At 37.0% G+C, this 27,091-nt stretch overlaps 1 protein-coding gene across 3 annotated transcripts in view; it reads right to left on the bottom strand.

The window, feature by feature from the left end:
• Positions 1-27,091, bottom strand: part of SLC2A9 (solute carrier family 2 member 9) — a 111,625-nt gene that overhangs the window by 28,549 nt on the left and 55,985 nt on the right. For all 3 annotated transcript variants that reach the window (XM_054202859.1, XM_054202858.1, XM_054202860.1), the window contains 2 exons: positions 16,277-16,378; positions 13,870-13,945 (listed from right to left, as the gene is read on the bottom strand). In XM_054202859.1, coding sequence (XP_054058834.1) covers positions 13,870-13,945; positions 16,277-16,378 — 178 coding nt within the window. The remainder of the gene's footprint in view (positions 1-13,869; positions 13,946-16,276; positions 16,379-27,091) is intronic.

Raw genomic sequence — 27,091 nt, 5'->3', positions numbered from 1 at the left:
TTAAGTACACATATTTATTGTTTTGTTCAGAGAGCACTTACAAATAAACACTGCTTAGCAGCCATTACTCAATTTAGTCCAAAAATCTGAACACAGAGAACACGAAAAAGGAAAGAAAATACTGAGATCCCTATTCTGTTTTTATCCAGTACCTACCTGGGAGTTGAAGTCATGGCTATATATATGATTTATGAAATGAAACTGTTAAAAGAATAAATGCCTAATACCAATCAGGGAGATTTATTACACGGGTAAATCGCCTCTAAAGGTGATGGAAACCATGAGCCATAAGAACCATTAAAGAGAAAGGAACTCACTCCCTGAGTCAGCAGCTCATCTCTCAATACACACTCAAGACAAAACTCCGTCTGTTCAGGCAGTGTCTCCAGCCGTGGGGGCACCAGGAGGACCACCATGGCCATACAGCCTAGTGGCCTCTTGCACGACTCAACACTCCAAATTCTGCCCCTACAGGAGGGAGTCTGGAAGTCCTGAGAGCCCTGATTAGGCAAGAGCTCCTAGATTTTTCAACTCTGAAGACTCCTTATCTCAAAGCACAAAGTGAGATGTTTTGAGAAAATAGGCAAATACTTTGCAACAATGCTCTGTTTTGGAAAAAAAAGTCTGTGCAGCCCTAGACAAGATCAAGCAAAACAGCTTTTGACTGCAAGGCAAGGCACGTAGAGAAGACTGACATATCCTAGTAGGGTTGTGAGATCTCATTGCCTATCTCCATGAAAGGCTTCAGTATTTGCAATTCAAGGGGCAAAATACAACTCTAGAGGGCAGCTATGGGAGACTAGCAATAGAAGTGAGATAAATATCCTGAAAGAAAACTGCTGGAAAAGCAACCAATATTCTTCAGTGAGACAGCAAAAGGCTGTTAGTTTCTAACGGGGCCTTAGCTATTAAAAAACAAACAAACAAACAACGCAAACAAAACCCCACCAAATAAAACATTACCTCGTCAGATATGACGGCTGTATTGCCCAGCTAATCCTGTTGAGAGAACTGGGAGCAGAATGTGTGACAGGGGTGCACTGAGTCACAGCCTCATGCTACAGACTCTGCTATCTGTCTCCAGCTCTTCTCCACCAGAGAACTGCTGATCTCATTTACCGCAGAATCAAACAAAACAGGCACTTTGCTTGTATAAAACACTATAGTTCATTAACTCCATTAACTTGTACCATTTGAAGAGCATGGTCGTTTCTGCTTTAGATTAAAGGCCACTTGAATAAAGAACATGTAAAGCTAAGTCAGTCTATGGCAAACCAAACGTGTAAACCATAACACCAAATTAGAAAGCATAAATAATACAAAACCTGTCAAACAAACAGTAACACAATAATTAGTACCTATGGTTATTGACAGTCTAATTTTTAATACAAAATTTTGTGGAAAGGGTTTTTGCATCGATTAACTGGCCTTTGGTTTAGCATCTATAAAACTCTAACAGCATATAGAAAGCCAGTTCTGGAGTTATTCTGAACTTTGTTGGTGCAAGGTAACCCACATCATTCAGGGTAAATAAATAAACTAAGCAATGGTGTAGAACAAAAATACTGACATACTGTGGTATATTATTGTTAGGTAAAATGTTAATTCTTAGTTCTCAGGTAATTCACACTAAAATGGTTGACATACCACAACAAGGCTATTTGTTAATGAGGAAACCACACAATATTCTTTCTACATCCATTTAGGTAGCTATTTCTAAAGCAGATATTCCATGTAATTTTGTAATGCAAAAGACAAAAGAATACCCTTATCTGAACCATCTGATAATTTCTTCTTCAGTGAACTTGTCCCCCTCTTGAACAATTAGTGCATTTTCCAATAATTTTTAGTTCCATAAGGCAGCATTCTCAAGCAGAATTTTATAAGCAGTCGTTTACTGACTGAATCATTTTTCTCTGAAAATTTGTTTAATGAAGGCAAAATACTTACTACATAACTGAAGAACACCAATAATTTCAGTACTTTTACGGTACCGTTCTTTACACGAGTTATAATATACAGCTGTTTCCTGGAAGCCTGAGTAATATATTAATTTTTTAATAGCTTTTCCTTTTTTGCTTTTTTTATCATAATAGAAACCAGCAGTCCAGACATAGGCCATTCTGCCAACTGCTGTACAAATCCAATATAATTTTTTTTGTGTTCTGGTAACACTTTCAATCTGGTGGGGTATTTTGTGATTTTTTGTTATTGGTTGAATTTTTTTTTGTGTTGTCTTTTTTTTTTGGTAAAAACTGAACATCAACATCAAATTTCTACTGTGGTACTTTGCAATATTTCTTTTTTCTTCACCATTAAAATTCTGCATAACTATGTAAGAATAAAATACAATTAAAAAATACACTCAACTTTTAACTACATGTAAATAGTCTTTTAAACATTTCTGCGATATTTTCAGACTCACTTTATCATATCAGAACCCTAATTATAGCCTGATGTTCTGTTCTATTTGAATGTGAAGAAAAAATTTCTTTACTAAGCTATGACTAAGTGTCTATGATATAATTAATTTATAATTATTCTCAGTAACAATGATGATCAGAGACTGATTAACACCACTTCTGTTAATATTACATTATTAAAAACAATGATCTCAACGACAAGATCAATAAAAGAGTTTTTACTTTAATAAAAGCACTGGAAGGGTCCCTTACATTCTCATCCACCATACAGAGGGCAGTATCGTGGAAATACCTGAATTAGAGACTCAGGCAGTTTGATCAGTCCTAGGTAAGTGAAATATTCGTAACTGTCACATCACTATAACAGCAAAATGTCACATCACTGTAACAGGACTGAAAACAGAAAAAAACCCAAACACTATCTAGTCTTGGCTTATCACTTCTACAATAATCTCCTGAAAAAAATATAAAGTCATCAGACATGATTTCTCTGTCAGGAATTTGGGTTGACAGCCCATTAGCACAAAATGCTGCTGGTTGTGAACCTGTGCAAGCTAAAACAGTCTTGAAAACTCAGTTTGGCATGTCAGGCTTTCCTCATGAAATATTTTAACAAACAAATTAATCATAGTAGCAGTGCACAAGGATGTCATTGTGTATCTGCATTTGTCCTGAAGGACTCCGAAAGTAAAAATAGTGGACCACATTTTCAGAGAAGCTGGGACAGAAGAGCCTCTCCCAGTCCTCCTCCTCCTGTTTATGATGGGTAACAGACCATGTCTTCACTGTTTATGATTTCTGGAAACTGCTCAAGTCTTTAGGACATGGGGCCTCAAATGCCAGTGATTAAAGAATTTGTCTGCTGCTCCAGGATGGTAGACAGGGTATGGAGAGCATAGTTGTAGAACAAATGAATGTAGGACAATAAAAATATTTTATTTTCCTTACTGTGGCCAATAACCAAAATAGATACAGCAAATAGCAATATCTCTTTGTCACCGAGCAGAAAGGAAAATGAAGACAGCGCCAGAAGGTGCTCTTTGACTAGAAGTACCAGCTTGAAAAAGACAGTAACAGTCTTGCTGCGATGAAAGATATAAAACTTCTTTCTGATGAAATTCACAAAGAATTTGCCGAAGTGGTAACTGAGTGTTGCCACAAAAGTGAAGTTTCCAGAGTAAGACAGATAACATCTAGAGATTCAAAGGAAACAACTGCTTACTTGGTCAAACTGACACCATCAGACTACCCTTGTTCATGCAATTGTCCTTCTGACCCATAGTTTCCCAGGCAAGTGTCTTAGTGCTGTTTATTTAGCTTTCTACATAGTAATCTGGCTATCAAGAAACACTGCCTAGACCCCAGAGCAACTTTCATTGCAACATAAAACTCATAAAACATTTGCATTTAAATGCTAGGCATGGAGCTTAGCCAAAAATAGATGAGATGAACTTAGAACTTTTCTTTGCTGTGCATAGTGCCTGGGCACAAGGAAAATAAAATATTTTTATTGTCTTACATTCATTAGTTCTACATTTACTGTTCTATATATTTATTAGTTTGCACTTTTGTAAGTATAAATATCTTATACTAATTCACAGAAGAAACAGTATATTTTTTTTACTAGGCTTTCTATATTCAGTCGGCATTAATCTGAATAATGTACCTAAGGTACTTACACAGCTTTTGAATAAATCAATTTTTCAGTTACATGAAGCTCTAAAACAAATGGATGCATTTTTGCAGCAGTAAATTTCTTAAGTGTTGGAGTTGTGAACCTTCAGCAAGTAATTAGCGATCAGTCAGGAAAACATGCTAGTTCAGGTAAGAGGAGTGCTCTCAAGTGTCAAAGCATTCACATTTTGAAAGCTTCAATTAAGATAATTTGTAAAATCTATTGTTAAAGGTATGACGTTCGTAAGTTTTCCTGCTGCTAAGAACTCCATGTGTCATCTCCAGCAATTCCGTTATCCAACGGATAAGGTTACCTTTCAAATACTAGGGGTTCGTTTTTCTTTAGAACTTCCACTAATTATAAAGAATTGAAATCAGTTCTGTAACAGAACTGTTAAAAAAAGACACATTTACTCAATGCTGTTCTTTAAAGAGAGAAGTATTCAAACAAAACAAACCAGTTATTAATCCCAAAATATATATTGAATGACACTGTATTTACTATATTCAAGAGGCAAGTTATCTTCCCCCACAAAAAAGTTCAATGAAGATGAACAGGGCAGGGGATGGGGCCAGAGATCCCTCAGCAAATTTTCAATCAAGACTGGTACGTATCTCATAACAATCATTTATCTCCAGGTTATTATGAATGATAACTCGTTGTTTGAGTTACAATCCAGTTATTGAATAGAATCGTAACTCATGTTTGGAATATTTAACTGCTTTCAGTGCAGCATGTTTTAAATCTACTGTTGTGCCCACAAAAGCCTTAAAACCATCAACAAACCAAACCTTTTCTTAAATATCCAGGAAAATTAAAGCTTATTTCTGCATAAATACCCTTCTTATCTGATGAGGGAACTATTTGACATTGTCAAAGGATGCTTACCTCCTGGAAAGACTGTAAAGGCTTCCAGTTCACAGAATAAAAGACATTTTGAAAATTAACCTAAACTTTCAAATCTACCACTTTTTAATTAAATATATAGCAACACAGGTTTATTTGTTTCTTTTTAACATGATACACTTTTCTAGTACAAAGAGAAGGCTTTTTCCACACGAGCAAGCTCCAAACTCTTCCTCGAAGTGCACTAAAAAACGTGTACTAAAAGAATGCCTCTGTGGGAGGCCATAAGCATTAGAAATTCTTACATCCCACTCTAAGTGGAGAAGCTAACATAACATCACACAAAGCTTCTATAAATGCCTATTTCAGGCAATAATACTGATGCTGCCTTTCATTTCAGTACTTTTATGTCTACGTGTGTGCAATCACACCTTTGGTTGTGTTTCACATCCAAGAGAAGATTTTTTTCTCTTCCCTGATGGCATTTCAGATTGAACAAACCTCATGACTTTCAAAGTGACCCTTTTATCACAACCGCTCTGCTGTCAATACAGCTGCATGTTGGCATTCAGAGTAAGAGCACAGGCTGATTTAAACTTTAAATATCAAAATATCTTTGATACACCTCAGGGCACAGCAATGATTTCCTCTGAGTCTTCTTTAGTTTACTTCATAATGCCAATTTAACACATGCTGAACGTACCATTATCATGTTTCTATTGTGTCAGTATTCAGCTGTGCTAGGAAAGACTTCACTTACTCTCCATAAACCATGGCAACTGTTATAAACTAAATGATAAGACAAAACTCTCAAAAGAGACAAAAAGTGAGTGAAACATTTTTCTGAAATGGTTTCGTTTGTTAATGTTTCTTAGCTGTGTCTGAAAATGCAATCACTATAAAAAGCAACAGTCAAAAAATGAAGATCTCACTACCATGAAATTACTACTTTTTCACATTCCATTAGGGAGTGAATTTTATCAATTTCCCCTTCCTGTGACGACAGTGTGACTGGAAACATACCACTGATCTGATTTTGTCATCCTTACACATAATGAATAGGAACTTATTTTAAAAGTAGGAACTGAAGCAAAATCACACTGATTCATGTTTGATTCTATTCAGACTAACTTCAACCTTACACAAACTCCACTGGAGTCCGCAGGAATTTGTCTGAAGGAAAGCACCACTCATCCACAGAAATACCTACAGGATTTAGGACCAGGGTAACTACTTCTAAGACGTTACACAGTGTAAGACAGAAAAGTCAGATGCCCTGAAGCCACTGTATAAGGATTAACCAGAGACTCCTGCTTTCTCCTCACTGTAGCGCCACTGATTTAAAAATAGCAGCTATTGATGTAAATAAAGTCACAGGCTACACGCTCTATGTAACGACCAGCTAGAAAATCCTCTCTGAGAACACGCTCATCTTTGCAGCCACATGGGCTTTTTGACAAATGGAAAAAAGGACAGACTTTACACAGAGGATCAAGCATCTCACTAAGAGATAAAGGAAGAACATAGGACTTGGAGATAAAGGAACCCAGGATCAGACTGGATCATCTGGTTCAAATCCAGTCCTCAGCTATTTCAGGCAGTACTTCATACAGTCCTTTTAGAAATTTATAAAACTCCTGTGTTTAGCTTCTCCTTTTGCTGTTTCCATTGTGAAGCTGATACAGAACTCAGCCACTGCTAGGAGTCTTCTTCCAATTTCTATTCTAAATTTATTAATGGCTAGCTAGGTTTGAGTTGAGTTTTTTGTTGTGATTTTCTACAACATTTACCTTCAGCTTATTCTGTCTTCTCGGTGTTATTGTGCCTTCTGCCCATGTATTTAGAAACAGAAATCCTATTCTTAGTCTTTTTTGTTAAGACACTATAAAGTTATTCCGTATATTTTCATATTAAGAAAAAAAAATAACAAACAAACAAACAAACAAATCTATCTTCTTCACCTTCACAGTAGTCCTTCCTTGCAGCCTTCCTGGCAAACTGCTGCATGAGCAATTTTGTGCTTTAACATTCAACTCTAAGCCTTCATCTCAAAAAAATGATGACATGACACATGACAACACAATGAGCATTTTTCACATTACAATACAGAGAGACAATGCATGACAATATGATGCATTAGGTCTCTAAGAAAATATGTAAATGAATGTGCATATAGAGTGTTAATATAAAACAATCTTTCAAATGACTTAGATAAAATACAAAGAGCTATGGAGAAGTTTTCCATGTGACACTTACAGATACAATTCTTACGTTCTCCCTTAGCTAGCTGGCATTTTCAGACAATCTTAAATCCTCACCCTATTCCTGAGTTTCTAAGCCTCTTTTTCTCTCCAAGTGCCTGCAGTTACATATGTCCTATTACTAGAAACAGGTAAATTGTGGAAGATGAAGTGAAATTTCCAACAAATCATTAACCTCAGACTTGGAAGCACTACCAAAATATCACAAAGTTCCTGCACAAAGATGTCTTGATTTATGATAATCAAGCAATGGATATAAAAGCAACCCCTCAGATTTCTGGAACTTCCCCTAGTATTACTGCTTGTTGTAATAAAACCTGTATTTTTTTGTTCCAGAGGACTCCAAGAAATTCCTGGGGAACATTCCCTGGAAGAGGGGAATGTTACCGCATGCCTGCCTGGGCACATGTGTGACCAACCTCCGAGGTACAGCAGTCGAAGGAAGGGCAACACACTTGTGCTACACAACCACCTTTTACAGGTCTTACTGCAACAATCGGGGCTTGGGTTATTTCTGCTTGCTCCCAATGGTAAAATAAGTCCAGCGCTCCAGTTCACTGTATTTCCAGAGCCGCCAAATATGCAAAAGTTTGATTCAAGACACAACACTTTTTCCATTTCTGAAAGAAGCTGATAAAGGAAGGATTACTTCAAAGCGAGATATATTATTGAAACAGTCCACCACCTCCCACCCTTTCATTTAGTTAAAGACAAGCATCATACCTAACCTCCCCCATCATGGTTTCCTTTCCCATCTCTGCAACATTGCCTCCTCCGTTTATCAAGACTGGATAGAAGGATGTTACACTTGAACAGAATTTTCTTCTAAGGAAAAACTATTAATAAATCTCTTCATACAAAGACAGTGCATGGAAATGCTTTATGCCAAGTTTCCCAAGTTCTCAGGGTCTCACTGTATCTTTGTCATGCTTATTTCCATTGGGAAGGTTATCTGGAAGTCCATGCCAACATTGCTGTAATCCCCAATTAATCAGGGTTTTTTTCCCCCACATGTTTCACCATCTGGGTTGAATCTCTTAACACATCGCAGAACAACCATTCTCTACTTCAGAGAATGAATGTTTAATTGTTTTATACAAACTGGAACAGCATCACAAACAAAGACTGAAAGACCCTCATCCCCAGAATACATGACTGCCTGCCTGGCAGGTGGGGTCACATACCTGAAAGCAAATAAGGAAACTATCCCTGGACTGGACACATTCTGGGTAAGTTGGTTTTGTTGCTGCTGTTGTGTTTTGTTTTGTTTTTTAGCTATTTGGCTGGTAGGTAAAAGGAGTCAATCTCCAGCAACTTTATAAAACTATTTCCAGTCACCCAACGCACACATGTGTATAGATATTTTTTCAATTAACCCAGCAAAATCAAAAATCACTTGTTTGCACAGCAACTGTTGCAAAGGCACAATGAATGAACTGGGAATTCAAGTAAATAGATAAAAATAGGCAGAACCTACACTTGTTGTGTTTAAGTCAGATTTTAGTGTGGTTTTCCTGAAAGACACACAGATCGTGCAAGCACACTTCAGTATGCTCCAGTGGTCATGAAGAGGCAGCCACACGGGTTTAATTGAGAAAGTAGGGATAACTACTTTTAGCTTTTCCTTCTTGCTTAAATACTAAGACAAGGTTAAAGAAGGAAGACATTTGACATGTACCTAAGCCCATCTATCACTACCCAAATTTCCAAGGAGCTGCACGTTATTTACCCACTCACAGTAAAGGCATTCTAAATCAATGTATTTGCTCATGATGCCCAACCCAAAAAGCAGAAATGCTTTGTGGAGATACTGAAAATGTTCTCTTACTATTTTTCTTTGGCATTTTTTTTTTGTGCTTGTTGTTTCCTTAGGAGCCAGAACGAATCCCCTCAGTTCTTTCTATTTACTCTTTGCTGGATGACAATTCTTCAGTTGAAACGTAACATGTATTCATTTCAGGTCAAACATGAGACCAAGAAAAACATTTCCATGAAGCTTCTGCCTTCTTCTTGAAGTGAAAACTGTAAAATTATTTACTAATATGGTCCCATAATCAAAAGTTATATTGAAAAACAGTATGTTCCTCTGCAACCAAATACCTTCAAGTCATGTATAATTGACCAAACAGGCAAAATGAAGCAACTGTCTGGAACAGCACAGCTCCTTAATCTATAAAACAATAAGCAATTTTTGAAGGTTTTTTTTCTTTCAGATCATAGATTGGCTACCTTGAACATAAGGGTCCCTTTAATTTTTAGTAAATGCACGAAAGCTTCCTGCTGTTTGTGTTTTGATAAAAATGATGAAGTGCCAAATCACACACACGTCTGAATGTACCTGTTGTTAGCATTAATGTTTCGGTCCCTTATAATATGCCTGAAAAACATCTGCAAGCTGAGAAGCCGAGTTCAGAAAAATGAAACAAATCAAAAAACTCCACAGTTTATAGTAACAGCTGATCCTAGCTGCAAAGGAGCAGATGGGACTCATCCATATGCTATCAGAAAGTGGGAGACCACACAACTTCTAAGCTATCAAGAAAGTATCAGATGTTCTAACAAGAAAGAAAATATTGTATTTTTAAAGGCAATTTTAAAGCAGTATTTTCATAAGTTCAATTCCTCATGTTATTTACTATTTTTAGAGGGGATAATTCTTCCAAGCACCGATAGCTCGATGAATGTAAAAAACTGAATTCATCCTAGATGAAATTCTGTATCTGCAGAATCATTACAAACCATGAAGTATTTACTCTGAAGAATGCCGAAATGCTCTAAATAACTATGGAAGGAATTAAATAAGATACTATGGGTTAGTAATACCATGACAATAGTACTTAAAAACATTAAAAATCTTCAACTCAATAATAAAGAGTATGCAACTAATTTTCTTGGGGAAAGACCCTTTTAACTGATCAGAAAGGCAGGAAAGTTATTCCTAAACTTCATCCTTGTCTTGTTAAACTACCAGACTGCTGCAAAAGAATACTAGATAGTGAAGTGTGAAATTTTCCTGCAAAAGGGATGTCATAAAATATCACTGAGAAGAAAGCAGTAAGAAATAGCCATTCATTCTGGAAAAATATGAGGGTGATAAGGTAAGTCTACAAGATCACAAGAAACTTGAAGAGGGAAAAAGGGGACCAGCTGTTCCGCTTCCTCCAATGCAAGACCTAAAGGGCAACACGCAAAGCAAAACAAAGGATGTCTTCATGCACATGAGAGGTGGTAGACATGTAGATTTCTTTGCTAAAGGATGCAAAAATTTTGCAGTTTCAGACAGAGAATGAACATATTAATGGAAAACTAAGAAAATCTTGGAAACTATGCCTCAGGAAGACCCTAAGCTGAAAAAACTGTGTGCAGGTTCTGGAAAAGCGTCTCGCCTGCTTGCCCTGCTCGTACTTTTCTTTAGATACTCTCTAACAACCACTGCATTGGAGATGTGTTAAAAAAATGTGTTCTTTCCTACTTACTTCCTCTTGCTAAAACTCTAACATTAGTAGGAAATGAAAGATAAGGTTAATTTTCAGCAGTGACTTTCCCATTTAAAGAAATTATATTTTTGTGTACCATAACACTCCACTCTCATCGCATGCCCCCCTGAGAAAATGCTTAGTTCCTTAGTATATGTATGATACAGATATATTTATATGCTGTATCTGCCACATATAGGGTATCCTACTATCACAGTATAGTTTTGAACAAAACAAAGCAATTTTAAATCAGCCCGTAATAGCTAGTGAGTAGCCCTTGCCCTATCTAGGAAGATCCAGAAGTACAGATTTCCTACTGGACTACAAAGTTCCGAAGTAAAAAAGCAGAAGTAAAAACTATTCAATTTTGTTCTTTGTGTAGTAATTAAGGACTCAAAAACTTTGGCATCCTTGCTCCACTGTCTATAAGCAAAAAGCTTAAACGTGGCTAATAATGGAAGTTGCTTCCGTATTCTGAAAGAGAACTGCTCCCAGCTAAGAGGTAGCCAAGTAGTTTAGATCTCCTAGGCCCCACTAAACAGAACAGAAAAGTTTCACTGAAGATAAATCCAACCCCATTGAAGTCAGCGAACAGAGGAACAAGAATATGATTCTTCTCAACTTCTTCGCAACAGCTGAAGTGTCAATTAACAAAATTTTCATAAAAAGCAAAGCAATGTTCAGTGCTACTGGGATATTCTCACTATTGTCAGGTATTACAAAAATTTGAACATGCACAGGAAAGGCAGAGGCGCCAATTAGATAGCTACTGGTACAGTATTAATGTTGTTTGGTTTTAAAAGCAATGAGCACAATCAAAAACACAAAAAGATTTAAAGAATTCCTGTAGAAAGCAAGTAAGTAATATCAAACAAAAGCTGTCCTGCAGACACTGCTCCAAAGAGCATGCAAAGTACAACAGAAAATCCCAAATAGCAATTAGTAAAAGGAAAGAAGCTAAGTGAAGAAAACCAGAATCCATTCCGAAGAACGGTCAGGTGAAGGAGAAATGTAGAAGGTTAATCTTTATATGCTGAAAATACATTGTAAGAACAAATTAATCTGCAAGTTCTAAAAATCAGTGGAGTGCATCTGTAATATGGAAAAAAAATTAAACTCTGTTTCAATAGAGTTTTTTTGAAAAACAAAGGCAGATGTTGCAAGCAGGTGCGCTTACTTAAATTGTCTGAGCTACTTAAAACACTGGAAGGGAAGTTTTCAAGAAGTTTCAAGTCAACATTTGACTTTCCTTAGGTATTCAAAATGCAAGAGCAGTTCCATTCCATCAAATTCTTCTTTTTTAAAAAAATAACTCAATCTAAGAAATATATGTCTGCAATACTAGGGACTTAGGTGAACCTGAGATTTGTCTTTACAGAAGGACAAATGGATTGCAAGATGGTTTGCACTATCTGCCTTGCAAGAAGAGCTGGAGGTGAGGAAGAACAGTTCCACAGATCACCTACAGTCCAACATTAGGTGCATTAATGACCCTAGTCAAGCCTGTTTGACTCCTTCCTTCTTCCAGTCAGCTACCATATGCAAAGGAATAAGCCCAGAGATTAGTGACAAACTGTTTTTCCAGAAGCAAGGGGAAAAGGAATATTTTGATCTCCCCATTTTCCTCTAAAGCAGTATAATTTTTCCTCAACTTTTCCAAAAGAGGATCCATAGAATTACAGCAATGTTTCATTAGAGTCACATGAGACATCAGCAACTCTTTCTTTCCCCAAATAAACCACAATCAATTAATTAGATCACTTCAGTGGTGAAGATGTATAAACAGTTGATTAATGTTTAATGTCAAACTCTTTATAAAGAAAAAGAGGCAATAAACGGTGCATGAAAAAAAAAATCAAGAACTCAAGGGAACAGAAGTCTTGCTTTCAGGTTTACAGCAGAACACCTGGGAAAAAAACTCCTAAAAAGCAGCTAATTTTTTGCCTTTTTGTGGAGAACGGTTTGCGAGAGAATCTTTGAAAATTTAAGCACTGTTTTGACATCTCATTCTGTGCATGAATTGAATTTGGATTAAATTCCTCTTCATCTATCTGCAAATAATTTTGGTTAACGTTTCATTATTTGATAACTGCAGGATACTATTCTGATCAAGTATCTGAAGGCTACAGCAACACTGTTTAGAGAAATAGTACACTCAGGCAAGTATTTGCATATTATGAATATCAACTAAAATGTGTTTTCCAAAGATATGATGCCATTAGAATCACAGGATAAACCAGGTTGGAAGGCACTTCTGGAGTTCAGCCTCTGGTCAAAGCAGGGCCAGTTGCTCATGATTGTCCAGCTGAGTTTTAAATAGCTTCAAGGATGGCCGTTTCACGGCCTCTTTGAGCAACGTGTGCTTAACTGCTCTCCGTGTAAATCTTTTTCTCTTCTATCCAGTCAGAACTGCCCTTGCTGAGACTTGACTGTTGCTCTGGCCCTTTCAGTCTACACTTTTGAGAAAGGTCTGGCTTTATTACTCTTTAGTATCTTAAACAAATACAAAAATTACAACCTGCAGGTACTGGTTTATGTATAAATTTGTATCCATCTCCACATAATCAAAACTGGGCTGGGATAATAGGTCTGATAAACTCATTACAACCTACAAACACATTGGATTTGAAACGCATGCAATCAGTAGAGAACTGCCAGACTAGAAGCAGCTCCACCATCGGGACAGCCACCTTTTCCATCATCTTCCTAAAGAGACTGTGTGTAAATCCTGTTGCAAAACACTTGTGTGTCTTTGGAAAGAAAGAGAAGAAAGAAACCACGTGCAGCTGTCCCCTTCCTCCAGTGTCACATTTGCCCGGCATTGAACTGCTAACACAAGCATTAATAAATAAAACACTCAGCTTCCAGTCTGAGAGTTTTCTTACAGATTTACAAAATCATAGCGATCCTTCAATAATAGCCAACATTTTAATTTGGTACTGATTGCAATTTAGGCGCTAGTTCTCAATTATGCTGACAGCTAAGTGCGAATACATGTGTAGATGGGTTTTTATAAAGAATGTTGCTGTCACTTTGTGTTGCTATCACCTTTTATTGTCTTAGGCCCCTCACGGTCTTCAGATAAGGGTAAGGTGAAGTTTCCTACAAGCAATTTGTTAACGTAGTGCCAGTGCAAAAATACCTGTGTTTTTGATGTACAAAGAAATGTGAAAAAAATATAGACATACCTGGTCCAATGCAGAATGATGCAATGATTGCAAGGATGCAAAATATACTGAGGTAAGGAAGCCAATGCACGGTTTTCTGGGTAGATAAAAGACATTCATGTTCAGTATACTGTATGTATCACCAATATTAAAAAAAAAAAAAAATCACAGATAATGTAGTGTTTTCCATGATTCCATTTCAGAATTTAGTCTATCATTACTTTAGAAAATCACAGTATTTCTCTAGAACTTTATTACATGATTCGTATTAGAGATCTTTGTCTCTGTGGAATCCCTGTAGAGAAACACCAGGCAAACTCTTGCACCACAGAAGTCACAACTCTGAAAGTTTACAACTTCTTGTGCTAAAGTTCAAAACAACCTGGAAAAGAGTTTTTCTTTCCATTGAACAGATTCAGTGCCTCCATCCTCCTCAGGTGTTTCAGTGATATTTAAAAAGAGCAACTAGGATGGCTCACAGAGCTTCAAAATTCACCAGTTAAAGCCTGGGCTGAAGTCTAGACACGACAGGCTGCCTTTTGGTAGAATAGCTGTATCTGAACCTTAGCAAAGCAGAGGAAAGACACAGTCCAGGGATTAGGCTGTAATCTGATTTTGCAGACAAGGAGGGCCATGTATACAAACAACAGGTACAGGGGAAAATAGAACAAACTATAAATGGCTCTTTAAGGGAACTGTAAACGGAATCACCCATTTTCCTCACAAGGCAATCTTTTTTCTACTTCTAAGTGGATTTTTCTTTATTCAGACCACTAAAATACAGGAACTTGAAATACAATGAGCAATTTCTACTGAGTTTTCAGGACACTGTTTCTTAACCATGTATGCGAATGCTTGATAATAATACTAACAGATGTGAAAAACCCATTGGAAAGGACCAATTCCCATTCTTTTCTCTCTTCATCAGTGGGGTTCTTTCCATCAGCAAAGCGTGAATGCCATTTTTATTAGAATTTTACTGTTTTTGCAAAGATACATATAACTGCAGTATCACAAAACATCACCTGTTTTGTGCACTGTAAAAATATACTTGCAAAAATAGGTAATTATTTATTTCAGTGTTAAAGACAGAGCCCCATTTTGCAATGCTTTTTCTCTTTCAGTCTGGGTTATTCCTTTAGTTACACGGAAAACATGGCTCCTAGGAATTAACATTAGCCAAGAGACTTGCAGATCTATCAAAATTACACATTGTGGAGTTCTCATCTGAAGGCAGATCCAAGGTGTCTAAGGGCACTGAGACAGAGAAGGTGCAAATATGGAGTAGATACAAATTTCCCTGAGATCAAGCCTATTTGTACTCTGGTCCTTTGTGCAAAGCATTACCTCATCTCTAACACTTAACACATTGAGACACTTATGAAAGGATGTAAAGCTGAAAGGTACTCAAACTTCAGAGATTTACAATAGCTGAAGGTCCTTACACATCAAATTAGGTTTTACAAAACTGGGAAGAGAATTTTTCACTCAGCACACAAAACCGGCAGTAACACGTCTCTTCTGGAGAGCTGTCTCACAGTTGTCATGATGGGTATGCAAAGGAAAGCTTTATTGTGCTGTACATACAGGTAAGTCAAACAGAACTTATTGGCATACAGGGTGGCGTGCTGCTAGTCAAACTGACTTACTCTCTTCAACCAAGAAACAAGATTTGAAAGTCAGACTAATGGCAAGACACAGAAGTCAATGACGGCAGAAAAACAGCTTGATGAAAGACCACCCAAACCCATGCCATTGCAGACTGTCAGCTTTACTTCTCAAAACCACTCAGGAACAGAAAGAAATAGCATCATTATGAAAATGGAAGCTAAACAAGGAGAAATGACTCAGGGTCAGTATTTAGAATGGTTTAATAATCTGCCTTTGACCATTTGAAATAGCTGGGGAACTGACTGCTAGTAATATCTGAGAAATTAAGTGTAGATGGTCTGCAAAGGCTAAGTCTTTATATTTTCAATAAAAATATCAGAAATGTAACTTGAAAGAAACATCAAAAATGGAAATCTTTTCACTACTGGAAAAAAACACCCAAACCTAAGAATAAGGATGACATAAAGTATGAAAGAAATCTCAAAATGACTGCATTATAAACAAAAACACAGAATATGGGTAACTATAGGTAAAATTGTCTTCATAATAGTTCACGATATGCATGAATCTTTGAGTTAAGGAGCCTGAACATGACAAAACCCGTATGGTTTTTTAATGCAAAAGCTGCTATGGCTAACCATAGTACTTTGAAACTAACAGATTCCTAAATAAGCAAAAGACAGACATTTGAATCTTTATGTCAAGCTGATTAAAAGGATTGGCTTCTGTAGGAATGCTGAGGCAAACAGGTATCGAGAACTCGGTGCTTAAAATAGGCAAAAGAGAGAGTAAAAATAGGTAGTGACCATAGCGTTACCTGTAAAGTCAGAGAGACAGTAAGTACTCCGAAGAAGACAACCATCAGCCCAAAACCTCCGATGAGAAGAGGCCTGCGTCCAAGCCGTTCAATAACTAAGCCCTGGAAAACAAAAAATGGCATTTGACTTTCTTGATAAAGCACTGAAGGATTCAGACCATGTTATGTGTTCTCGTGGTAAATATGAACATAACCATGAGAGTTGATTCTATACTAGGTATCAGCTATAATATGTTCATAATTGTGTTCACAATTGTGTTTACACAATTTAACCTCTTTGAAAAAATAAGCCAGCACAGCATCAGCATCCTTATTTGAAACCACTGAAAAAAAACCCTAGGAAAACGATCAAAGCTATATTTGTATTAGTTTTATGCCTGGATTTCCTACTACAGAGCAAATATGACCACAGATATATCAAAACCATGCGATTGGTAAATTCAAGTTTAGTATTATCGACGTGGTAGATTTCAAAGTTACTACTACATTTAACTTCTTGTGCAACAATTTAATAATAAAATAAATGCTGCATGTTAGCTATATAAAAATAATTAATATGATGATACCTATATGAAGTTTGACTTATTTTTTTTCAGGGCATAAATCATCACAGAATTACAGAATGGTTAGAGTTGGAAGGGACCTTAAAGATCACCTAGTTCCAACCCCCCTGCCCTGGGCAGGGACACCTTCCACTAGACCAGGCTGCTCAAAGCCCCATCCAGCCTCGCCTCGAACACTTCCAGGGATTGGGGGTGGGTGCGGGATAAAAAAAAATAGTTGTACATTAATTGAATGGCTGTTTCTTAAGTTCAACGTCTCTCTGAATTTAAGATTAAAAGGTTTAAAGTTTAAGATTAAAAGTTTTTTAGCAAAGATTAATTTTTTTAAATGAATCTAAAATTTATTTTTAATTTCTTTTTTGTCCAAACACAGCAACAACATTTAGTTATGATTTTGGACAGTTTATGTATCTAGAATAGCCAGATAAAATAAATCCACCTGTCAGAAAACTTTGCTCAGACACGGCATGATAACACTGATACTTGTGCACTCATGCACATTTCAAATTTATATTCAACACATGAACATAAAACAACTTCGGTAAAAGCAGTTTCACAAAATCTGAATGCTTATCTGCTAAAGAAGAACACAATGAAGAGTTTCTTGAAAAGTTGTAACATGAAACTTTGTTAGTATGACTCATTAGAGTAGTCTAATATATATGTTAGGTTGTGAAATCTAATGTACTATTCCCATTGATAACTATTACAGTTGGCTTTCTTCTGAGAAGGATAAAACAATTTTATGAAGCCCAAAATGTACCACTTCAAATAAGTTAAAAGTCAGAATCACACAGCTGTTTGCCACGTCATTATTTACTGGAGACTGAAATCCCCCTTTCACACCTCCCTCAAGCAAAATATAAAATGAGCAACTAAAATGAAATCTGGAGCAATAGCCTTAATTCTGTGAGATGATGCACACCGTTCCACAGAGAGCATTTAGAAGAAACGCATTAAATGAAAGTGCAAAGTCACTCAGGGAATAAACGCCTTGTGCAGCAAGTGCTTCTCCCACAGCATCAGGTCCACCAGCAGATTTTAGGACAGGCTTCAGAACACACCAACCCTGCACCCTGCCAAGCTGGATTTCCACACCAGAGACACGCACTGTGACGCTGCAGAACATGGAAAGCAGCTCTGGGGAGAGATTTAGTGTTCCTTATTTCTTTAAATGAGCAAATATACTCATTTTGACAGTTTCCACAGCTTCCATAACACAATTTATTTCAGAGCTGTGTTTAAAGTAGACCCGCACTGATGTTATTATTAAAATTTCACATTGTGCTCACGGGGTCCAAATGTTCTAAACCTGCAACTGCTGCACCATCAAAACCTCTACAAGATGCCAAGTATTTTCCACTATGATTAAAGAATCCATCTTGCAAACACATGTGGCCCCACATACACTTAACAGAGTCAGTTTTTATGGCTATGAGGGATGAAAAGTTATCTAATCGGTCCATAAGAAGATGGAGGCTTCTGCAACAGATGCCTCACGTATAATTTGATATGAATTACACATTCAGCAATAGATGCTGTACGTGTAATCTGACATACCAGGGAATTTCCCTTATTTTTTTATGCATTGGTGGTTGTGATTAAGCAATCTTGGTGTTAATACAAGCTGGTGGGTTTTGGTGGGTAAGGAATCAATGTTTCTCTTAGAGGGGAAAAAAGTTCATAGATGGCTCTCATACAGAGAAAAACATGGGGAAAAAGTGCTAGATGGTTTCTGGTTGTAAAGCTCAAAGAATAAATAACCCTAGTAAAGGAGGACAGTTTGGACTAAGTCCTCTGAAAAGATGTGTACATGCACTTGTGCCTACACGCATTGAGAATAAACAGTTTGGAACGTACTTGGGCAAATCCAGGTGGGTTGGTGAGGAACTCTCAGTTTTAACTGAGTGCAGCCAAGAACAGATAATTACAGTAGATCTGCAGGCTCCCTATCCTTTTTACAGAAAAGAATAAGTTTCTAATACATTTAAATTCTTTTTTATTCAGTGGCAATTCAGGAAGAAATAAAGCAAATCCATGCGCAGTCATTCTGTCCCCTGAGATCATGCCAGGTTTCCCAAGTGTTCATCACTGCTATTTATTTAATACAGTAGCAATGAGGAACTTGAATGCTTTAGCTTCTGGACACTCCCTGCACTTTCTGCCCCAAAGAATTTACAATTACAATTCTTGGTGATATTTCTTGTGATTTATGGAATGGACCAACTTTGTTCACTGGAAAAAATAAGCATGAATTTTGTCCTTATTCACAAGGACACTATGATGTACCAGAATCGCTGGGAATCATATAATCATTTCCAAAGTTTATATGAAGTTAAGTACACTGACAACACTAATAGATCTAGGAAATACAGACTTGGAAGGCTTCTCAATTAGACATGATCAACTCGCACAGTTATGGGGAGAGAAATGCCTACTTCTCTTTCAAAGCTAAGGACACATCTAATTTGTTCCAATGCGTGACCTACCTCTTGTACCACCAGTTCCAACCCAACAAAACACGTCTGCTTATGGCACAGATTCAAACGAGGCACACCACTCTCTGCTCAAATGGGACACTACACAGAGTGAAGCCCATGAAAAGTCAACCGAAACAATCAAAACCCACGCTCCCTACCTGGATATAAATTACAAAGCTGCGGTCTCATGAAAGGCAGAACGTGTGTTTGGGAAGACATGGGTCTGTGGCTCTGCTGGTCAGAAGGCAACGCAGAAGCAACCCAGGGCCCACTGGCAGATGAAGGTTGTTCAACTGGGAGCCAATCCACAGCGGAAAAGCCTCTCAGGAGGCACCATCTTTCATCAAGGCCAAAAAGGTTTTTTGAATCGTTTAAGTGCACAGATGCATCAAGCTGTTTAGGTCTACATTATTTCTAACTGAAATTTGACTTATTTTTGAGGATTTCTTAAAAAAAAACCCTATGACAATCCATCAGTAGCTCTGATTTCTCTGCTGAACTGTTTGTTCCCCTTTTCTTGATGGAAAAAAAAAAAGCTCAGATAAACTCTAAAGTTTCAACAAATACTTGAAAGGAAAGGTCTAACATGTCTTCTATAACAAGTTTCCCTGGCGAAAAAAATGTTGATTTTGAGGTTATAAACAGACAACTTCATTTTTAGTTATGATTATACAAATTCAAAACTCGTTAACTTGCATAACCCACTAAGATGCTTATGACTCATAAGAAAGGGAAGATGATTCACCAGTTTTCAAGTATTTATAGTCCTGAATGCTCCACTGCTATGTGCTGGTAACTGTTACCTATTGAAGACCTATAACAAGTCAAAATATACTATATGGTAGAGTAAATGAAATAACAAGAAATTCAGTATATGCTCAAGTTCAGCCAAAAAAAGAATCTTACAACTGTTTTCTGCGGTAGCACAGAGAGTTATGTGCCAAATTATGTAGGCTGATACTTGTTTATGTGTGATCATAAACATGAATTTGTAGAAGCCTATACCCAGTCATGGTAATTAACACAGCTGAAATTACTGAAAACGTGTAAAAAAATATTGCAACCAAAATTCTCTCAACAGAAACGTTTGGTGATAATAAGGTAACTGATATGCAAACTAAGTTAACAGTTCACACAACTTACTTTTGTCTGGCAGGAAACACTTGTGAATAAAGTTAAAAAAGCAAATGTCAATCTTTTCCCTTGAGTCAGCTGCAGATACCGGAGCTGACATAATGAAAACAGAGTGCATTAAAAAAGACCAGACAAGCTTCTCTGGATAAAATGAATGTGTAAGCAAGTTCTACAGCCCAAACGGGAGGTCACTGAATACTATTCCCTACTTATTTCCTGGCCCTAAATTATAATAAGAAAACCCTATTAGATTTTCTTGATGCCTCAGCTCTGTAAAGAAGTTTGATCTATATGCTAACGTCAAGAGTAGCCACACTTTTTTTCTCATGTATTTTGGATATAGGTCTGAGTAAGACTGTATGTCTAGATTCAGACTTAACGTGACAAGACAGCTCTGTCTTATTTCCATTTTAAATACAGGATTAAAATGGATAATCACATTTATATCGCAGTCAGGTTTACTTATGACACAATGTGTAGTATCTTGCATCCAGGAAAACGAGAGGAGCAGAAGACTGAGGGTTATAAATTGGTCTTTTTTTGATTCCTATTTTTATGTATATCCACTTGTCTACTGTATTAATTATATAGTTGTAAAACAAAGAATCGGATTATTTTATTTAAGTACCTGAAATGAAATTTAGAGTCCTAGCACTAAGTTTGACCACATAAACAGAAGGCGTAAATAAATCTGTGCCTACCCTGGTTCTTATATCAAGTTTGCCTGTATCTGTGTTATTGCCATGACAGGATAAGATCCTACACATCTTCTGTGGGTACCAGGCTAGGGATTACTTTCAGCAAAGGATGGAACTGATTGCTAAATTTCTAAGCTCAGTCTGAACTATTTTGCAATAAAGCAGCCTTAATCAGCTTCACTTGGCAATGAAATTTTCCATACACTAAAGAGGGTCTCCACACTCAATGCCTGCCAGACCAGCATGACCAAGACACAGCCCATGCAGGGATTCCCTCCAGCCGGCCACTTTTGCCCCAGCAGTGCCTCTAGGAACAGCCCTGAGGGCAGCGCACAAAAACCCCTCCATTACTTTATTCCTATTGTGTCCCTTATTTAAATTGAAGATATTTTTAAAACAAAGCTCCTTTTGTTGCTGATTTGTTAAAAGCATTGAGTTTGGTCTTGTGTCAGGTTCATGTTATAAAAGCTAAACTAGATCCTGACTTTGATTTATGACATATGTATTTTTTTTTAAATACTTGAAAGCAGGAGATATGTCTTCAAACCTTTTAATTTCTGAATACATCCTGCCGAAGGATTTGTACTAGACAAATACACTAACCCACTATGCCTTGGGTCTTAGGAGTGGCATTGTAAGGAAGACCTTCATAAGAAGACTTTTTCTCCCAGAAGGCACTACATTGTTACTTCAACACATGTAATCTTTGTCTCTCCAAAAGCTCAAGCGTTATGAAATGATTAAGAAGAAATAATGTCTTTGTCAACACAGTCATGCTCTGAGATCCACCCTGCAGTGAAAATGTGCCCACATGGGCTCTGGCCATTGACAAATACCACGTCCTAGGAAGGTGCTGGATCACTCTCTCTTTTCTACTGCTGATTCTTTCTAATTACATTTTGCCCAATACAGTGACATAAACCTGAGTGTTTTTCCACTCACAAATTTGCTCCATAAAGATTGCACGCATTTACATTTGAGATCTGGAATGAGGATGAATTTATGACTAGGGAGTAATTAGGAACTCCCTGCATCTGAAAGAATTCAGTATCTTATATTCCAAATGAATCACCGAGTATTTTTTTGGATTTCACTTATTAGACATACTTAGCAGTGCTTTCATAGGACTGAGCAAAGCATATGTAAATCATCTAAAAATTCATGCAATTGGAATTTTCTATCGGCAAAACAAATTAGTATGGTAGGCAATTTTGGAAGCCAACTGTTTGCTCATGTAGGCAACTATTTACGGCTCCTTAAAATTATAGATGATGAGCTGTATAAATATTTCTCTTGGATAAAATTAATGGCCTTCAGTGCTAGGTAACTTTTTCCCCTCAAATCAATATGCATATTGACTAAAGACTGTTTTTTCACCTCACAATTTATTAGTTAAAATGAGGCTTTCGTAATGATGATTAATGAAAGTCACAGAAATGATGTGAGCTGATGGCAATATCTGAGAGCACTGGATCTGGGCAGACGGAGCACCTATCTTCTGTTGCACAGGGAGAAGGAATAGAGCGTCTTGCTTTTATCCCCCCCAAAACGCTAGGATGAATTATTAACCGATCAAACAGTCTGACAGCCACTAGAGGAGACTAAGGTGATAAGAACGGCCAAAACAGATTTGCTCAGTGCAGATCAGTGTGACTTCTTTCACCGTCAGGGAGGAAGCTGAGTTGATAGAAAGAAAATGAAAAACATGATAGATTTTGACTTCAGTAAGCCTTTTGACACAGTTCCACATGACATTTTGTATTTGTGTATATGATTTTTTTCCTTCCTAAAGTGTGGAACTGGGTGCCTTTCCTTGCTGAATTTCATCTTACCAATTTCAGGCCACATGTCCAATTTCTTATGATCTTCCATAGTTCTTTTCGATAGTACTTTTAAGTTTCTCCCTTTGGAGAGTTTGAACGACATAATTGATTATAAAGGTTCTTTGTCACCTCTCACGTATTATTAATGGATCTTTTTATGATGAATTGCCTCAGGATAAACCAGCACAGAATCCCATTTGATATTTCTTTGTATGACAGTGAAGTGTTGACAGTTATGCAGTTAGCTGAGCATCCACACTGTTATCATTTCATCCAGCCCACACCTACTGTATCTGATATTCTCTAATCTCAACAGGATGGACTTTTTCATACAATATGTATGAAAAACTGTGAAATTCACTGCTTTATGATGCCGTGGGTTCTAGAAAGATATAAAAGTTGAAAAGTAACTGGAAAAATTCAAATAAAAAAATTTTATCCAGGCTATTAAAGGCTAAGATATTACCTTGTAATTCTGGTACTCCTTGAGCAACAGCTTGTCAGGGTGAGGGGAGCAAAAGGGGAAAATGCCATGTTTGCCCCATTCTTGCATTCTCCTCTTCTTACACCCTATTGGGGATTATGGGTAGATGAGGGTTGATTCTGACCCAGTGCAAACAATGTCACATGGAACTCCATTGTCTTACTAAAAATCAGATTATAGCAAAACTTCCTCAGAATCCTTGAGATTAAAGTTTTTGTCACCTCATTTTTCCACTTGCTACAACTGGCTGTCACTGGAATGTATTTCTTCTTGTTCTGACCCCAGTGGAGCCACAGAGTTTCAATGGCGATATCTTGCATTACCCCTTGGATACAATGGAAGAAATGTGTTAGGGATGAGAACAACTACTGAAGTGTCTGGGGTGACCTTATTTTAACTGCCATGCCCTAAGCAGGGAATCCCTTCTTGCATATTAAGATCTATTAACGTTAAAAGAAACACAGAACAAGTCTAAGAGCCCTTTCTCGTGACATCCCAAAGCAGAATAACATCATCTCACCTAAGAAAGCTGGTTTCCTTGACTCCTGTGTGATACTGCAAAGGATTTCCTATATTCTTTTATGGTCTACTACTGAATTATATTTTAACTCATTCCAGGCTTTGCATGGCTTGTCTCCGTCACAGGCTTTGGAAGGCACATTAGTAACACCTTGATGCATCACCTTTGGGAAATGCTTAAGGCATAATCTTCTCAATACAGTCACAGATAGTCTTTTTCCGTGAACATTATGTAAAGACCAAATCTGGTGCCACAGATGGCAAAATTGGATGTGGGATGCTTAATTTGAATAACATTGTCTTTTATTCTTTGCTGGTGTCATGGAGGGGAGGGGGAGGAGTCTTCACACATATACTTCTGTCTCTTTTTCCGTTGAGCCTGTTGCCTTGTCAAAGAAAGGCACTGGCAAATGGTTCTTTCTGTCCACTAAGACAACTAAATTAAATTAACCTCAATTACTAAAAATTACAAAAAAGCCATAGTAACCAATCTTACTAAAGAGCAACTAAGTGTGTGGAGTCCCTTCACTGAAGAATTTAATGAACAGACTTCTAATAAACACATATTTGCCAGGGAATTATTTAGATATATTCCGTCCTTCTAAAAGCATGGCTTTAGGTTAGATAACTTACTGCTGCAACACATCCGTGAGTAGGAAATCTTCAGTATTTCTTTCCAGAGGGGAGCAAACTACTTCAGAAGCAAACTGAAATTAATGGCGCTGTCATTAAAAAGTAGCTTGTCTAGCAACTCCTCTAAACTGAATTTGTGTTCAGTACAATGGGTGGAGAACTACACAATTAACTGAAAAATATACAGAAAGTTTATATCATCTCCTCAGAGAGAAACCAGGACACCAAGTACGCAATGCTACCATACAGGTATTTTGTGAAGTAAATTAGGAAGTGATGGTGTAAGCAGGAGTTGCAGCCAAATTATATTAATTAAAAGAAAATGGCGATGCACGTGTTTCATTTTTCAGTCTTTATGTGGCTTTTGTTCAAGAGGAAGACGGATGGAGCTGTACACAAAGCAAGCGACTAGCAGGCATATCAAGTGATCTGAGGCAATATAGAGCTATAAAGAGGATGGGATGTTATTTGCCCTTCCTCAAGGACCGCATTATTACTATTATGCTGCTGCTCCCAGAAGACACATTAAAAGGAGACTTTCAAATTTTCCCACAGTTTGAATGATATTTTATCTCCTAAATATTATTTTGCTTCTCTACAAAATGTATCTATTTCAGTCTTTTCCTTTAGCATTCATATGGGCCTCCTCAATGGAGCTCATCAACACCTATGTATTCTTATTGAGGCCCAGAGTCTCATGACCACCTAACATATGCATAACGATCAGAGATAGTACATGATTTCATTGTGGACGTCTCCAATAGCTATTTCATTTATAAGAACAAAAATTCTATTTCTATTACCAATAGAGGAGTATTTACTGAAATTCTGGAATTTATTGTTAGCAAAATTTGGTTTCTGCTAGCAAGCACGATATATTAAGAAATACCAGGAAAATTATGTTCTCCCCTTGCTTTGTTCTGCTTCTTTCCTCTGAGTAGTACATCAGACATATGCACCTGACTTAATGCTGTCAAATAGATTAAAAAAAAAAAAAAAAGAGGAAAAAAGATGAGAGGTTGAGAGTGGGAGGAAATCCCCCATCCTTAGTTCTAGCCATGAAAAACATTTAGAGGAAATTACTTGTAGAAATGAGAACCTGCAAAACCTTAAACTGAAAAAACAAATTCATGTTGTTGTTCCTTTAAACGGCATCAATGAAACATTTATGAAGATTACTGAAATAAAATTAAGGCTACAAAGCAGCATTTCTCTTGAACTGAAAGAGCAAATTTGAAGGCAATGGAGATATCAATACATCAGCATTTCCAGAAGCACAGCAAATAGCTTAAACAGAAGTAGTATTAAAAAACACTCTTCTTGGGCATAAAAAAGAGTTACCACACATACCAGGAACCAAAGCAGACACATCCACCTCATTATGTGTGAACCGTGTGCTCTGAATAGGCCCCACAAACTGATAGCACAGAAAGAACTGAAAAGATGACAGACCCTATTTACAGAACGGCTTTAATATCATGGAATCATCTCCATGTAATTTTCCCTGTTTCCACAAAAAAGAGGTGTATTCTTGACTTAAATCACTGGCAGAATTATCATTTTCACATATATCGTAAACAAGAAGCATTTCTGCAGTATCACGAAGAAATTGTAAGACGTACAGATTTCCACACTTCACTATTTCCACCTATTAAAAAGAATGTCCCCTTAATTAAAGAAAAAAAATATGGTTTACCTCAAAATAGATTTGTAGAAATTTACAAAGATCAGAAGAAGATCCTTGCAACCTTTGAGAGTCCTTATGTCCTAGACTATAAGAAAATATACTTGATAGTTGGATTTAGTTTAACATTTTATAGGTCATAAGCAGTTGTTCTGCCACTGGAGAGGATTTTTTTGCCAAAACCATTCTTCTGACATTTAAAAATGCTTGTCTGGTGCGTCCAGTATTGTGCAAATACAGTTAGTATAGAATATATGAAGATAAGGAAAAATCCTAACAAAGAAAGAGTATGTACTTTTTTGCAACTTCCCATTTCAAAGACTTCTTCCATTGTTTCCTATTTATTGCAGTGCAAACAAAAATGTATTTCCTTTAGCAATTAATGGCGTATCTAAACCTTTCAGGTTTAGTTTGCTTGTTTAGTGTATTATTTTTTTTCCTAGCCAACTTTTCTATTTTGAAATAGGAAAGAAAAAAATGTGCCTGGATATTTTTTCCTATTAACATCTTCCTCTCTGTTCAGTGCAGAGCAAAGGTACACGACCTACTCAGGAGCTCGCGTGTTATGAAAGGATGCCTCCTTGCCCTCGGTGAATGAGATAGCAGAATTTAACACAACACGGGACAATCTTGTTCTAGCATGCTGGCTTATTTTTCCAACAAGCTGGGTTACAAACACTTACTCCGATATTTTTAAATGGCTGAAGAATTTTCCTCAGTGTTTGTAAGCTGCTATAGGAAATGTGTCATTAAAACATGCCCAGTAAGTCGTATGTCTGTTTCTGTGATCCATACTG

The sequence above is a fragment of the Rissa tridactyla genome, chromosome 5 (genome assembly GCF_028500815.1).
Source record: "Rissa tridactyla isolate bRisTri1 chromosome 5, bRisTri1.patW.cur.20221130, whole genome shotgun sequence".
In the NCBI taxonomy this organism is placed as follows: Eukaryota; Metazoa; Chordata; class Aves; order Charadriiformes; family Laridae; genus Rissa; species Rissa tridactyla.
Note: the sequence above shows the minus strand (reverse complement) of the source record. Positions and strands in the feature narration are given on the sequence as shown.